The 15,626-nt window shown below is 48.4% G+C and overlaps 1 protein-coding gene across 1 annotated transcript in view; it reads left to right on the top strand.

Moving 5' to 3' along the window:
• The first annotated feature begins 6,293 nt into the window (after positions 1 to 6,293).
• The window catches only part of USE1 (unconventional SNARE in the ER 1), a 45,908-nt gene continuing 36,575 nt past the window's right edge, over positions 6,294 to 15,626 (top strand). Inside the window, exons 1-2 of the mRNA XM_085639981.1 lie at positions 6,294 to 6,504; positions 11,468 to 11,517. Coding sequence (XP_085496107.1) covers positions 6,376 to 6,504; positions 11,468 to 11,517 — 179 coding nt within the window. The 5' untranslated portion in view covers positions 6,294 to 6,375. The remainder of the gene's footprint in view (positions 6,505 to 11,467; positions 11,518 to 15,626) is intronic.

A 15,626-nucleotide genomic window follows, 5' to 3' on the forward strand; every position in this document is an offset into this window, starting at 1 on the left:
GGAGAAAGCCATGGTGAGACAACTATCCCAGCTGTCGTTGTCCACAGGGCGAAAGCAAGCGCAGGCCCTGCAGGAAGATGCGATGGAGTCTGATGATGACGAAGGGGAGACGTACCTGATCTCATTCACCAGAGCCCTCAAGAGCTCGAGAAGGCCGCAACCGAGGTGCGACATCCTAGTCGCTGGGTCCAGGATCAACGCAGTGATCGACACAGGAGCGTCAGTCACAGTGATGGGAGTGCAACAATACAACCGCCTCCGACCCAGGCCTGAACTCCGACGGTCAAAAGCCCAGATTTATGCCTATGGAAGTGACACGCCACTGCCGTTGGCAGGAAAGATGACGGTACCAGTGAAGTCAGATGACGCAGAGATCACCATTGACATACATGTGATCAATCAAGAGGCAGACACCCTCCTCAGCGGGCACGCGGCCGAAGACCTAGGGTTGATCGCGTTCCTCCGGAAGGTGCAAGAATCCCAGACGACTACTCTGCTGGACCAGTTTCCGGAGCTGTTCACCGGTCTGGGGAACATCCGACGACCACCAGTCAAACTCCACATTGACCGTTCAGTCACACCCACAGCGCTAAAGCACAGGAGGATTCCTTTCCACCTACGCCCGCTGGTAGAAGAGGAGCTGAGGAGGTTGGAAGAGCAAGGTGTCATAGAGACAGTAACTGGACCCACCCCCTGGGTGTCACCTATGGTAATAGCGGAAAAGCCCCGGCAACCAGGCAAGATTCGAGTATGCATCGACATGAGGCTGCCCAACAAGGCCATCAAAAGGGAGAGGCACATCACACCCACGATGGATGATATAATCGCAGACCTTAACGGAGCACGGTGGTTCTCCAAACTGGACCTCAACGCGGGGTACCACCAGCTAACGCTAGCCGAAGAGAGCAGGTACATCACTACCTTCAGCACGCACCTGGGGCTACGCAGGTACCGACGCCTTAACTTTGGCATCTCTTCGGCAGCAGAAATATTTCAGAACACTATCAGAGACATCTTGCAGGGGCTACCAGGAGTACTAAATGTCAGTGATGACATATTGATACACGCCACAACAGTGGATGAACACTACCGACGAGTCCGATCCACACTGATGAGGCTGAGAGAGTTTGGGGTCACGTTGCACAAGGAGAAGTGCCAGTTCTTTCAACAAAGCATCGAATTCTTCGGATACACGTTCACCAACCAGGGCATTGAAGTGGATCCAAGAAAATCCCAAGCCATCAAGAACGCCCCAGCTGGCGGCGGCTGCCGCTCTCGCCGCTCGGCCGAGCGGCCTTATTTAAGATGATGTCCCTGCCGCGCTTCCTCTACGCCCTCCAGAATACCATGGACTTGGTCCCGGCACGCTACTTTCGTGAAGTGGAGGGCCTCCAGCGGCGCCTGTTCTGGGACGGGAGGCCGCGTATTGCTCTGGCTAAATTGACGCTCCCGTGGTACGATGGAGGGGTCGCCCTCCCGGACATTAAACGGTATTACTGGGCCTCCCACCTAGCTGCAATTAACCATGGCCTTTACGGACCCGCCTTGAACCCGGCATTTGAGATGGACAAGATGCTCCTGCCCGGTGGCGACTATAATCGAGCGCTCTACTCTGGCGCGCCCGACTCCCGTCTGACGGGACCGACGCGTGTCATGGTGCGTGTCTGGCACGCGGCTAATGCAGCTATGGGGTGGAAGGACCGTTTGACCCGAGCGTCTCCGCTGTATGCATCTGAGAGGTTGGGCTCCCTGTGGACGTCGAAGGGCTTCGAGAAGTGGGACACGATCGGAATCAGCACGGTGGGAGATCTCTGGACGAGGGGGGGATTCAAAACTTTTGAGACGCTGCAGGCGGAGTTTCAGCTGCAGGGCAGTGAGTACTTTCGGTACCTACAGGTCCGCCATGCGCTGGGCTCCGTCTTCCCGGATGTTGCATCCATTCCGGAGTCTTCCCCCCTGGAGGACAGAGTGCTAGATGGCCATGTTCCGGACAGCACGATCTCCCTCATATACAAAAAATTGATCAACGATAGATCATGCCTGCTGACTAGTCTCCGCGAGGCTTGGGTTGCCGACGGGCTGGAGCTGGACGATGAGGATTGGATTTCCGCGGTGGCCTCTCCGAAAGAGGTGGCCATCCCGGCTCGCCTTCGTTTCGTCCAGCTCAAGATCCTTCACCGGGTCTACGTGACGGGGCCAAGGCTTCTACGTATGGGTTTTGCCGGTGATGAAATGTGCAAGCGTGGCTGTGGTGCGTTGGCGACTTTCATACATCTACTGTGGGAGTGCCCGAAGGTGGAGCGATTCTGGCGTGGTGTGCATGAGGTTCTACGAGTGGTTACGCGTGTCGCGCTGCTGCCTGAAGCGAGGAGATGCTTGCTGAATGTATGGGAACCTAATGATTATTCGGTCCCGCAGACGCGGTGGGTGACTCTGGGATACATGATAGCTAAGCGTGATATTGCTCAATTGTGGGGATCCCAGAGGCCCCCTACGGTGTCGGCCTGGAAAGAGCATATGGATTGGTGTATGTTCCGTGAAAAGGTGGTGTATGTGGCGAGGGGTAAGCCTGGGGCGTGGATGAAACTCTGGGGCCCCTGGAACGCCTATCGCGGGGGTATTTGTGAGCCGCCCCTGCTGCCGGCTGCCTCGCCTGCTCCGTCTCCTTAGATGGCCCCCCTCCCTCGGCCGCGGGCGCGTGGTCCCCCAGTCCCTGACTCACTCCCGTCCCCCTCTTCAGAGTTTTGCCGCTGTTTGGATCCCCCACTTATGGAGCACGTGTTGTCACTTTGGATCGAGGGTTGCCTTGCGGTTGTGGTTTGTTGATGTTGTTTTGTTTTAAGAAAATGGAACCGTACTGTGGGCATGGAGCTATGAGGCCTGCACCATAGATTACCCCTGTTTTCCTACGGTGCACCGCTGAGAGACTTCCTGCTGTATGTATGTACTATGCTTTTGATGCTCTAGCGGCCGGCCGTGTGGTTGTAGGCCCATACCTGTAACTTTTATAAACTGTAATAAACGGTTTCAAAAAAAAAAAAAAAAAAAAAAGAACGCCCCAGCACCGACATCTGCGTCAGAGGTCCACAGTTTTCTTGGGATGGCCACGTACTGTGGGCGGTTCATCCCCAACCTAGCCACCACGGCGGAACCCCTCCGACGCCTCACGAAGACAGACACCCTGTGGCGCTGGGGGCAAGAGGAAGAAGATGCATTCCGTGCGATCAAAACCACGCTGCTGGACCAGGCCACTCTGGTCTACTTTGATCCGACCAGGAAGACAGAGCTGCTTGTCGACGCCAGCCCGGTAGGACTGGGCGCCGTCCTCACGCAAGAGCAAGAACCAGGCACATGGGCCACCCTGGCGTACGCAAGCAAGGCGCTCACCCCAACTGAACAGAGGTATTCTCAGATTGAACGTGAAGCGCTCGCCATCCGCTGGGGTTGCCGGCATTTCCACCTGTATGTCTGCGGGCATCCGTTCACTGTGGTGACAGACCACCAGCCGTTGGTGCCCCTGTTCAAGGGGACAGCACCCCACCCCCCCCCGAGGATCGAGAGGTGGGCCATCGGTCTACAGCAATATCAGATGGAGGTGACATACCGGCCAGGTGCGAAGAACCCGGCAGACTTTCTGTCACGACACCCGGAAAACGGGGTGACGTCCCCGGTCGGGAAAGAAGAGGAAGAGGAAACTGAAGCGCACATCGACCTCTTAGCTGCTCTAACTTGCCCTCGGATCCTAACAATCCAAGAGATCATACGTGCCGGGGAGCACGACGCCGTGCTGGCAAGGACACGGGGGGCTCTTCAAAAGGGGTCCTGGGCTGATTTCCTGCACACCGCCAACTCGTGGGCGGACGAGGACAAGAAGGACTTGCAGCAGATGTGGCGAGTGCGGAATGAACTAAGTATGACCCGCGATGGTGTCATCCTGCGAGGGTCTAGAATCGTCATGCCCGCCGCACTACGCCGTCAAGCCACAGCCATCGCCCACGAAGGCCATCAAGGGACGGAGAAGATGAAGACCAGGATGAGGGCGAAGGTATGGTTCCCAGGCCTAGACGGCATGGTGGACGAGGTGGTAAGAGGCTGCGCCGCGTGCCAGGTGACGAGCGGCCCGGAGCCTCCGGCCCCCATCGTAACAGAAGAACCAGGAAGATACCCGTGGGACAAGATCAGTATAGACTTTGGGAGCCTCCCAAACGGAAAAGTGTCGCTGGTAGTCATGGACAATTTCTCGAAGTATCCCATTTTGGAAGTTCTACCATCTACAGCCTTCACGTTCGTGGGACCAGCGCTGGAGAAAATGTTTGCCATGTTTGGGCGCCCCTCAGAGGTGAAGAGTGACAACGGGCCACCCTTCCACGGTCATGAGTTCCGGGAGTTCCTTCAGCATCAGGGAATACAACATCGGCGAATCACTCCTCAGTGGCCGCAGGCCAACGGAGAAGTAGAGCGATTCATGAGGACCCTGAATAAAGTAATTCGAATAGCCGGAGTGGAGCAACTAGACCCCGAGAGGGAAATCCAGCGATTCCTGGGAGAGTATCGGAGCACGCCCCACTGCTCCACAAAACAAGCCCCGTGGTCCCTCATGCTCAACGGGCCTCGCCGCGATGGGCTACCCGCAGTCCCTGGGTGGGTGCCCCCACCGTTCGAAGCGGAGGAGGCTTTCCAAAGGCGAGCGCACCGCAACCGACAAGTCAGCCGGGCCAGAGGCAGTCGAGACCGCGACATCAGACCAGGGGACAGCGTCCTCGTGAAAGACAGAAGACCAGGAGGAAAGTTCAGACCCCGGTATGAACAAGGCAGCTGGACCGTGGCACAGAGGCGGGGGACAATGGTCACAGCAGAAAGAGGGGTGGAGTCGACCACCAGGAACATCTCGTGGTTCAAACGCATTCCGGAGGCCACCGACTGCGACCAAAGGGGACTGGGCGGAGCGGCGGAAGAGATCTCAACCCCAGAGTTGGGACCAGAACTAACATCCAGTGGAGCCTGCGGCGCTCCAGAGCAGAGCCATCACGCCCCCCCGGAAGGTGAAGCCCCGAATAACCTCCCACCCAGCTCCGGCACTCGTGCCACGGCCAGGTATGGTCTGAGAGCGAACCCCACGCCCAGCAGCCGCCTTAAAGACTTTGCCTGCCACGCAAGTGAGTGACTGTTATGGATTTTGGTTTATTTTTTTGTCCAAGTTGGAGAGGGATGTTACAGTTAGCGCTCTAGCGTTAGACGCTAGAGCGCATAATGTCACTACGCAATACGTACGCCACGAGCGTGGCGTACGCCTGCATATAAAAATAAAGGGGCGCGGCCTGCCGAGGCAGTTACGCGCCGAGACTGTTACACGGAGTGTGGTGTCCTTTACTGCGGCGCCGGGGCATGCAGCGAGGGTTTACATAAGCGCAGGTGGCCCCACAACACAGTCCTTAATTAATTGTGCTGTTTCAGGGTTTATGGTGGGTATTTATTGGCCCACCACCAATAAGGGTACCTCACGTGTTAGACGTGGTATCAGTAGCAAAATGTTGTAACATGTCTAATTCGATCCATCTTTGAACCGTAACAGACATGCAAACAGTCCTGTTGGAACACACCTGTTTTTATTTTTTAAGCCAAGAAGGGCTTTACTATAGCTTTCTCTTCCCTGAAATTGTCCCAACTTCATTACAAGTTAATGGGGAAAATGTATTCCCCTGCCCACTTTACAAATGTTGACATGTATGCTGTACTGTATTTATTCACCATTATAAACCTTGCCAAGAAGCCAGTACTTGACCTGACTGTGGGAAACCAGGCCCCTCTATTATTATTATTTGAGTAGGCTACACTGCTTGTTGTGATATCTCGGAATCACACCCCCAAAACATCATTCACTAAGATACGCCTCTGGGCGCAGAGTCCTGCACTGCTCTGCAGCCGCTAGGCTTACGAAAACCATGGCGCGTGTGTCTCAAAGTTCCCCAGTTGCTTGGCAGTCAAAGTATTGAAGCATGATATTTAAAATTTGATTTCTCCTGTTTTGTATTTGTTTTGATCCAATACTGCTTCTGTCTGGGATGCTTGTCCTCCCTCCCTCCTTCTGGAGGTTTAAGTTAAGACGCTCTAGGCCTCTAACGTCTCTACGGCTCCTCCCAGTGGCGCTCTGCCTCCTCCAACCTGCTCTTTGGTTGAAATGTCTGCGCTAAGTTCCTGGCGGTCGTATTTACCAGTGGTGAATCGCAGACGGTGGAATCTATGGGCCAATCAGAGAAGCGCTGCCTGAAGAGGGGCGGGGATATAGAGATAGGAAATGCACATGCGCACACCCCCCACTCCTGGGCTGGCCCGGTGCCATGACGCTATCGTGTCATTAGTGGGCCGCTTCCGGTGATGGGAAGCGGGTGCTACGCTGGCGTCATGGCCGGCTCCAGGCTGGAGCTCAACTTCCTACGGCTGCTGTCTCGCTGCGAGACCATGGCCTCGGAGAGCCCCGAGCGCGGGGACTGGAGGCTGGACAAGGTGGGTGACGTCACTTCCGCTCCCTGTGTATGATGTCACTGGATGTGAACGTGACGTGTGTCAGTGGTATGATCTCATTAGGCCAAACAGAAGACAGCGAATGACACTAAAACCGATAGGTACAGGCCCTGTTATGACCCTGGGTCGGTTGACTAATTAAAAGACATTTCATTAGCTCTCATCACTGATATCCAATCATGAAACGGAACATGAGACTTAACAGACAACCATGTGTTTCCCAAAGACCAACATTTTGTTGTCTCACTGTGAGCTTGCATTAGCCATGCTAGTGTTATTTAACCGGCATTCCCGAAACTCCTGTTTGGAGTGAATCTGCACTCGCATCACTGTATTATTTTGTGTTATGTACGTCCTAATATAAGAAATGTCATGCTTTAAAAAAAAAAAAATACGCAAAAGTGTGAAGTCAAATATGTTTGGAGATGGGCCAGTACTCTGAATTGCGTCGTGGCAAAATATCTAGTCCTTGAAACACCTACATTTTCATGTGCTATGGCAAAGCGCCTCCCATTTTCATGTTAAGTTTAACTTGTCCAACCTTCGAACACCTTCCTCCACCAATGGCACAAGAGCTGTTTTGACATGCATCTATACACCGTCCATTTGGGATTGTGTTACGCTTATTTGCTCCTCTGTTACACATTGAAGATAATTGTTGTACTGAAATGTACCAAGAACAGTTGCCAAAGGGTTTACACCGATAGTTCACAAGCCACTAGCTGGCCCATATGACGTAAATAAGTGAAATGCCAGCAATGGTCAAGCTGGTCAGGAGGCTGGTGAAGCCCACATTTTATAAGTTCTAGAGCAAACAACTGGAAACCAAATATATTTTTGTATTTCCCACAAGAACCATTGCTTTTTTTCCTGTATATCTCATATGCCCTGGTTGCGTACGAGAGAATTTTCAAGCTGGTGATCATGAAAAGGGTTGCTCTTTAGATCTCAATGTGCCAAGCGCTTTCTGCAGAGATTTCTGCATTCTGCGTGTCCAAATCCCATCGAGTGAGCCAGCCTGTCTTCCTTTATCAGTGCTATTCAGTTTAGTAGTAAACGTGTTTGTTTAGTGAGTTGCTAGGCCCATACAATGTCATTGTGCTTCAAAAACATATACTGATTTGATTGTTGTCATTGTTAGAAGGCACACGACTTTATGACTTAAAATACCCACGGGACAAAGGACTATGGGGCAGATTTATGAGGCCCGTTGCGCCATCGGAACGTCACTTTTTGTGACGTTCCGTGGCGCAGAAGCCTGCGTGATATTTATCAGGCAGCACTGAGCCACTTTTTTTGGCTTAATGCTGCCTCATAAATATCAGTCCCTTTAACGCAGTGTTCTGCGTTAAAGGGGCGTGCAATGGGTGTTGCTGGGGGCGTTCCCAGCAACATCCATGGCCTTTTGACACTGCCCCAGATTTACGAGAAATCGTAAATCTGAGGCAGCGCCAAAAGCTCCCGCCTCCCCAGGGGAGGCGTAAGGGAGGCGCAACGGGGAGAAATATCTTTATTTCTCCTCGTTTTTCCTTTTTCTATGTGTGCTGCATTCTGCAGCACCCATACAAAGAGGAAAAACCTCTTGTGATTATTTTTGTACAGAAAGGTTTCCCTTCCTGTACAAAAATATTCATCTCCGCAACGCAGGCACCCTTGCACCATGGTGCAGAGGTGCCTGCGTTGGCGCAGGCAGCCCATTGTGCGCCGGCGCAGGAAAAAAGGACAGGAATGCGCCGCATTTTATAGATACGGCGCATCCCTGCCCTTTTCTTTTGCCATAGGGAAGCGCAGCAGGAAGGCCTGCTGCGCTTCCCTACGGCAAAACCTCATAAATCTGCCCCAATGTACTTTTGTCAGATACGAGGAGTGTGACACTGAGAAAGATGGAATTCTGTTTTTCCCTGACCGCATAACAGCCTGTTTTGTAAAGCAAACATTTTCTCTAGGTGCTGAAATAAGATTTTTACAGTTAGCCGACTCAGTGGTAGATTTGATTGATCTTGTAAAGATGAAAGGCTGGAACTACCCTCCAGTATTTGAAGTTGTAACCATGAGGTCAAATACTTGTCCCTAGATTGAATGCATTAGTCCACTGACCCATCTAGTAGGTGGAAACTCTGATAAAACCACACCAGAGTCACACCTAAGGCACAGTAGGGCAAAAACTGTCTGCAATTGTTTTAATCGTTTGATAATATGTCCAATTCAAGCAAGCCAAGCTACTAAAATAATTTGTTGGGTGCCTAGAAGTAAATTGACTCTGCAGGCTGTTACTGATCAAGCTCATATGTTAACCTGAAGTCTATAACACATCCATAATATTTAATGTAACCAGAGACGTTTTAAGGCATGGAAAAAAAGGTCAATTACCCAGAGCTTGCAGCTTACAAGGCCTCCCTTTGAAAGTGAACTAACTTTCTGGCTCAATTCTGTGTATTTCCACGGCTTAACCATCAACGTATAGTTCAATTTTGTTAGACAACATAGGAGTTGAATAAGCAGTACATGTGCAATAAATATTCAGTATTGTTCCAAACAGGGGCTCCCAAAATACTTTTGCCCAGTGCCCCCTAGATCCTTAAGAGAACACTGAATGTAAATCCGGTCAGAAATAATTGTAAACCTTTCTTTCAAGTAATTTCTTGTAAAAATATGTGTACATTCCTCATTAATGACCTGATTTGACTTAAATGATCTAAACGTTATCCCACTGGACTTTGGCTATTTTCAAGGACTCCCTCCACGTGTGCTTACTGTTTTAGCAGCGTGCTTAGTTTCTAAACGCTTAAATTGGCCACTAGATGTCTCTATATACCACACTTTTGTGTCTTGAGCTATGCAATATTCCGAGTATTCCAAAACTCCTTACTAATCGGGTATCTATGTGGGTGAGCACTAAATAATTTGTTTCCTATACAACAGGCAGGTCTTTAAGTGGGATGAAAAAATTTGGGGGGGCTGGGGCTTCTCAAAGGGGCGTGGCCGATGTAATTAGGGCGTGGCTTAAGACCCAAGCTAAAGATCTGTGCTTAGCATAGTGCGGCGCCCGACTGGTATTTTGCTGCTTCTGTATTTGCATCCAGATATATAATACAGCAAGTAACCATTTCCATTTCATTAGTCTTTATTTCGATATTTCATCAAAGACGTAACAATAACAAGAGAACAAATAAAAATGACAGTCATAATTAAAAATACCATACAATGTAATCCAGATTGTTCATAAAGCATATTAGACCTGATTAAAAATACCATACAATAAGGTCCAAATTTCTTTAAAAACAAATATAAAGATAAAAATTGTTAATAAAAATTCTCAATATGTTAAAACCACACGATTATTATCAGATCTATAGCGTCAGTTGTCAAAATAAGAGCAGGGAAACAACTCTATTGGCAACAATCAGGAAGACCCCAAATTAGATTATTGTTGTTTGTATATTCCCGGCCCTAATAATAAAGCAAGTAACATTACACCTACAACAAGTCAGAACTATTGGCTTTGCCAATGGTTGTTAGTTGCCTAATATAAATAAGCATTAACTATGGCTTAGTTGTATGCAATATATAAAATCCTTCAGTTCTGAAATGATGAGACTGTGAAAGAACTATAACGAGTCACGTTTAAGTTACACCAGAGACAGAGACGGATGAAGGGGGGCGCTGCCGCAGAGTTAAGATTTATTTTTCATCCTAAGGGTGAGGGCAAAAATGGAGAGCCCGATAGAGACCCGTCTCAGCACCTGCTTTTTAGAACTGCAGGTGCTGAGCACCGGCAGGACGAGGCTCATTTAAAGCCCTGACAATAGGTAAATAAAGGCCCCTAATCGCCCAAAACTCTTTTCGCTGTGTAGCTGTGTTGTTTTATGGTATGGCTTGACTGTGCTGCATCGTTAACAATTCTTTAAAATAAAGCTTCCATCCTGCAAGTGGTTTATCATATCCGGTACTTTGCAGTGCTTGTAATGTATGAGGGATCTTTGGTCATCTCAAAAACACAAAGCATCATCACTATAGTTTTTTTCTCGCTCAGATTAATTAAAAAGAGAAAGCAATTTTTTTCCACAGCAGCTCACTTTTCACTAAATTATTTAGTCGGTACTCCAAATGCAAGCATGACCTATTGGTTTTGGCTGTTTGTTTATAACAAGCCACTATTACATTTTTTGAATGTTAGTGTAATAGTTGGAAATGATTGCAACCCCTGCAGCTTCTTGTGGGTAGTATTCCGTTATGTGTTTTGTATATGTGCAGTACTTTTGGCTGTAAATCCACGTTGGCGCCGACCCCAAAGAATCAGTCGAGCCTGGGCTGTTGGGTCTTGTCCTCTCTATCAGCGGGGAATCATAAGCGACCCCGGTGAGGGCCTGGAACGTGATGCTTCTCTGTGCTATAAACGAGCTCTCATTGCGACCTGGAACCCTGCTCGAAGTGACCCGTCGCATAGATAGAAACAAATATAATTTTTCCCGTCTTTTAATTTCTTGACGTTAGACACCAGAATTAAACAAATTCACGCTGCTTGTCGCAAAATTTAAAAATAAGGAGTAGGGTCTGCTGCCGTGCCAGTTTCAGACTTTTGGGGGTTAAAAACTTTACACCATGTTTGTGTGTGTGTTGGGAGGGCACCAGACAGGCCCTGGCACTCTAGATTCGCATGTGAAACCAGGGTCAAACAAACAGTTATGATGCAAGTTTTACACGCACTCAGGGCAGGGGAACATGTTTGTTTAACATGCAGAGGACACTCCAGGCCCAGCAAACCTTCTGAAGACACTGATCATGGGCAAAATCGTAGGAATATTGTTTTGGATTCGAAAGATATTTTGAGTTGTGAGGTAGACTCGAAGTTCTTTCGTCAGACTTGGCCCCTGCTTTCTCTTTCGCGTTCTCTGTGCCCTTATGAGATTTATGTTGCTTTTTTTCTCTGTTTTCTTTGTTACAGTATGTGGGCGCTCTGGAACACATGCTGACCACGCTTAAGAAGCACCCCAGGTGAGGCACTGTGACTAATCCGCCAAAATGTGGGCACTCCTATTAGGGAACTCTGGAGCACATATGCAGATATTGATCATTCGCCAAACATCAAATGGGAATTCCCATAATAGGAAGGTGGTTTATCCCCCTCTAAATAACGTATGAGTTTTAAATCTATAATCCAAGTAGATACATACTAAGGCTTTCTCCTCCCGCTTGAAGTGATTGTATGCAGGACAGGGCAGCTTTTGGATTCCGGCCGAAATAAATGTGTGGTGTATAGCACATTCTTGTGGGAAGTAATTCTGTGATTTTATCTCTCGTAGATACTTTGATGAAATACACTTTCTCTACCTCGAAGTGTCATGCCTTACTGTGCAATACAAAGTTTACCAGAATCACGTTTCTTCACTCTTGGGCAGTGTTCCACTGTAGTACATTGAGTACTGTATTGTGGGTTGGGATTTTAATATCACACTCATGATAAATTGACCTTTTTACGAGGACATCTTGGTTAGGTGGGTAAGCAGCACCTTTGTGCGGTTTCCAAATTAAGGTAAGAAAACAAATGCATCTGTTCACCTATTTTACATTTACCTAAACCGTTTGTTGTTCTTTGGTCTGCAAAACTCGAACCGTATGCAAGTCAGAATTGATCTTGCTCCATTAGGAACCCCCCTGCCTGAACCACCAAGCTGCATGCCCTCATAGTGGAATAAAAACAATAGCAACTGTTGGACCTCAGCTGTGAGGAACAGCCCCAGTCCCAGGCATACTGAGCCATTGAGCTACGCCAAGGGAATATTTGGTGCACGCATGACATCTCTTCTCCCTGAGGGAGAATAAAGTGATTGGGAATAAAACTGTCGGTCAACACCAGCCCACTCCAACCTTCATCCAGGAATCTCGAAGATTCAGTCGCTGCATGCTCCACGTACCAAAATTCATCATATATCTTTTCTCTATAGAAGAAAAACGTATGACTGCATCCCCCAGAGCCGCCATCGATACTCCTTTAACCAGCTGGGCAATCCTCTTACACGCATCCTTTCATGATTGTGCAGTATCATGACTGAACCCTGCCATCAACACCAACACCACCCTGGCTTCTTTAGAAGTCATCTCTTGCACATTCCTGATTGCTCCAGAAACATTCCTCCTTCAGTATTACCAAATGAAGATTCACTTTTGCCACTTCCTTTGAGTAAATAAACAGTGAGGCCTTCACCATGTTCCTTGAATTGTGCCCCACTATGCAACATGTTTTTCTTAATTCACACGGTTTGATCGCATTCCTTTCTTACAATTTCTAAATTTCCTTGATTATACTTCTCATCTTGAATACATGAACCATATCAATAAAACGTGCTACCAGGTTCACAGCCTTTCAAATCACTCCCATCCGTCCTATGGCATGCTTGCTGTGTTACAGCTAATGCATTCTCCCACACTATACCACTCTCCAGAGCCGTCCGCGAGCACTCCTTGATTCTGCTTACTTTCTCTTCACCAGCTTATTTGCTCATGGGCAAAACGGCAGCATGCTCTGATGACCACTTGCTCGACCATATAAAAATCAAAACATTTTCTTTAGCGGCACAGCATCCCGTTATCCGTGATGTCCTCCATTGATGCCTATCTTCAGCAATTCATCCTTTAAAAAAATGTAGGCACGGTTTTCATGGTCAGGTGACCAATCAACCAGCTTCATTAGTCTCCAGGGAGAACCGTACCTGCCCTTGTCCTCCGAAACTGCCAGTGATCCAAAGACTTCCTGTGATCCAATAACTTTCATGGGTAACTTCTCTCAGGATTTGCGGGGCACATACTTGGGAGACTGTCGCCTTATGTGTGTCTTTTTTGTTTCTTGCCTCCATGCTTCAGAATCCTCCGCCACGTTTTCAACTGTCATCTGTGGTAGTCACTTCAAGGTCTGCCTCTCTCTTTTGGTAGTGCTTCTCCCCGAGTAACCCTGGTGGTCCACTGCACAACACCGTCCTGCAACCTGCTGGAAGAACCAATTATAACTCAACAGGAATCACTCCTCGAGCACTGATAGTTCATCTTTCACACTCCCATAAGTGTGCAATTCAACATTAACCTATCCATTCTTGACCACCCCTGAAGCGCAAGTGGCTCACTTCTCAGGGCACCACATCATAGTTATACACCTCCTTCCATACGTAGCATAGGGGAGGGAATGTGGCGTAACGGCCTGAGCTGCCCACTTCGTAGCCGGTGGGAACCAGTTTCGAGTCTCCGCGCTGGCGTCAACATCCTATGATTCTGGGCAAATCACGTAATCTCCCCATGCCTACAATTTAGAGCCTTGAGACCCTCACATTGCTGCGCATTGCAAATCCTGTATTTATAGCACATCATCCTGTTAAAACAACTAAATCTTCTGTCTAATTTTTCAGCATATTCTTATTTCCCTACCCATGTTCAACTTGTATCTGCAGCCTGCTTTGGCAAGATGAAACCCATCAGAAAATGTATTGATTTCTTGCCAGAGTCGGCTCCAAAACCGCTATCTATGCGTTAATCGCCTTCCGTTTCGATTACGCTAATGGACACTACATGGGTCTGCCGACCGGCCTGATCCGTAGGCTCCAGATAATACAAAACATGGCAGCTAGACTGGTCTGCAAGGTCCCGCTCCGCCAAGGTATTTCTTCTCATCTTAGACAGCTCCATTAGCTCCCTGTAGCCAAGCGCATCGAATTTAAGGCCCTTACGTTTACCTTTCAGGGCAGAGGGCCCAACTACTTAAGAAAGAGACTTTGCCCCTACCAGCAGAACAGATCCCTAAGGGCCAATCACAAATGCTACCTCACCACCCCCGTTTCACGAAAGCAAGAATGGGTGGGAAGGACATTCGAGGTGGGCACTACTAAATGCTGGAACAATCTACCTGCTCAATTACGCACAAGGCATTCTGAACAGGAATTTAGAAAGGCCTTGAAGACCTGGCTTTTGAGTCGCTAGGACTAGATGTGCACATACTACTACTTTTGTTGCTGTCCACTTAAGCGCCAGGACACCCCATTTGGTGTAGCTGCGCCCTCTATAAATATCTTTTATTATTATCTTCAAGGAGTTTTGGTCACAGGCCTCTCAATGCCAACCTTCCACAGTAGCGAGGGATTTCTTAAAGTCCCAGTGCATTGATCTCTACTTGACCCAAGTTTTCCAGTACATTCATTTGCCATCCAGTTTCCCCATGACCATACAAACTGTTTTTGCGCTTTGAACCTTTGAGTGCTAGTTGTCTGTAAAATGGGTCTCGCCTTCTCTGTGTATTTGTTTTCTTGTGCTGAAAAGGAATAAAAACACTCCTTGGATTGAAGAGCAGAAATAGTATGCTGAAAATTGCCCTTTGGTAAAATTGTAGTAATTCTTGTACATACCTCTGCGATACTTGTTAAGTGTGTTTTGCTAGTAACATAACTCGTATGTTCATGCATTCATGGTAGCTTGTCTCCAACCAGTCAATGAAAGCTTGGTAGGGATGAGGAGTAGTCTGGCTCATATCTGCTTAGTGGTCCTCTGTTGGATGAGTAACTTCTAGCCTCCTGCTATCTATTAGAAAGCAATAGGTCATATATTGAGACATAGGAAAAAGAGGGAAAATACAGATCTACAAATTTCAGAAGGTAGTGTGCTGCTGACTAAAAAGCTTTCTAAGACTGAAGTTGATACGTAACATGAGACAACTTGGTTGGCAAGATCGCTTCTGAAATGGTGCAGACTTGAACCAGAGTCTATCCCTTTTCAACCTTACCGTTGGCTGGCTGGAAGGACTGAGAAGTAGTTGGCCGCTTGTCAGAATCACACATAGAAGGGTAGAGACTGTGGGTAGAGGTCAGTGGCATGACAGATTTGCTTCTGAAAAGCTTTAAGTGTTATGTTATGTTAGCATGTTTTGTATAGCGCACAGCTGCGTCAGCAAAGAGGCGCCCCAGCACTGAAGCAGAACATAGAGGCTGGAAATCAGAAGAAGGCACTAGGCTGTGGAGAAAAGATGGGTTTTAATAGCCCTGTGGAAAGCCATGTAGTTCTCCATGGCATAAATGGGAAATGGCAGAGCATTCCAAAACCTGGCAGCCAGTAAACGGAAAGAGCAC

This window comes from Triturus cristatus, chromosome 12, assembly GCF_964204655.1.
Source record: "Triturus cristatus chromosome 12, aTriCri1.1, whole genome shotgun sequence".
Classification (NCBI taxonomy): Eukaryota; Metazoa; Chordata; class Amphibia; order Caudata; family Salamandridae; genus Triturus; species Triturus cristatus.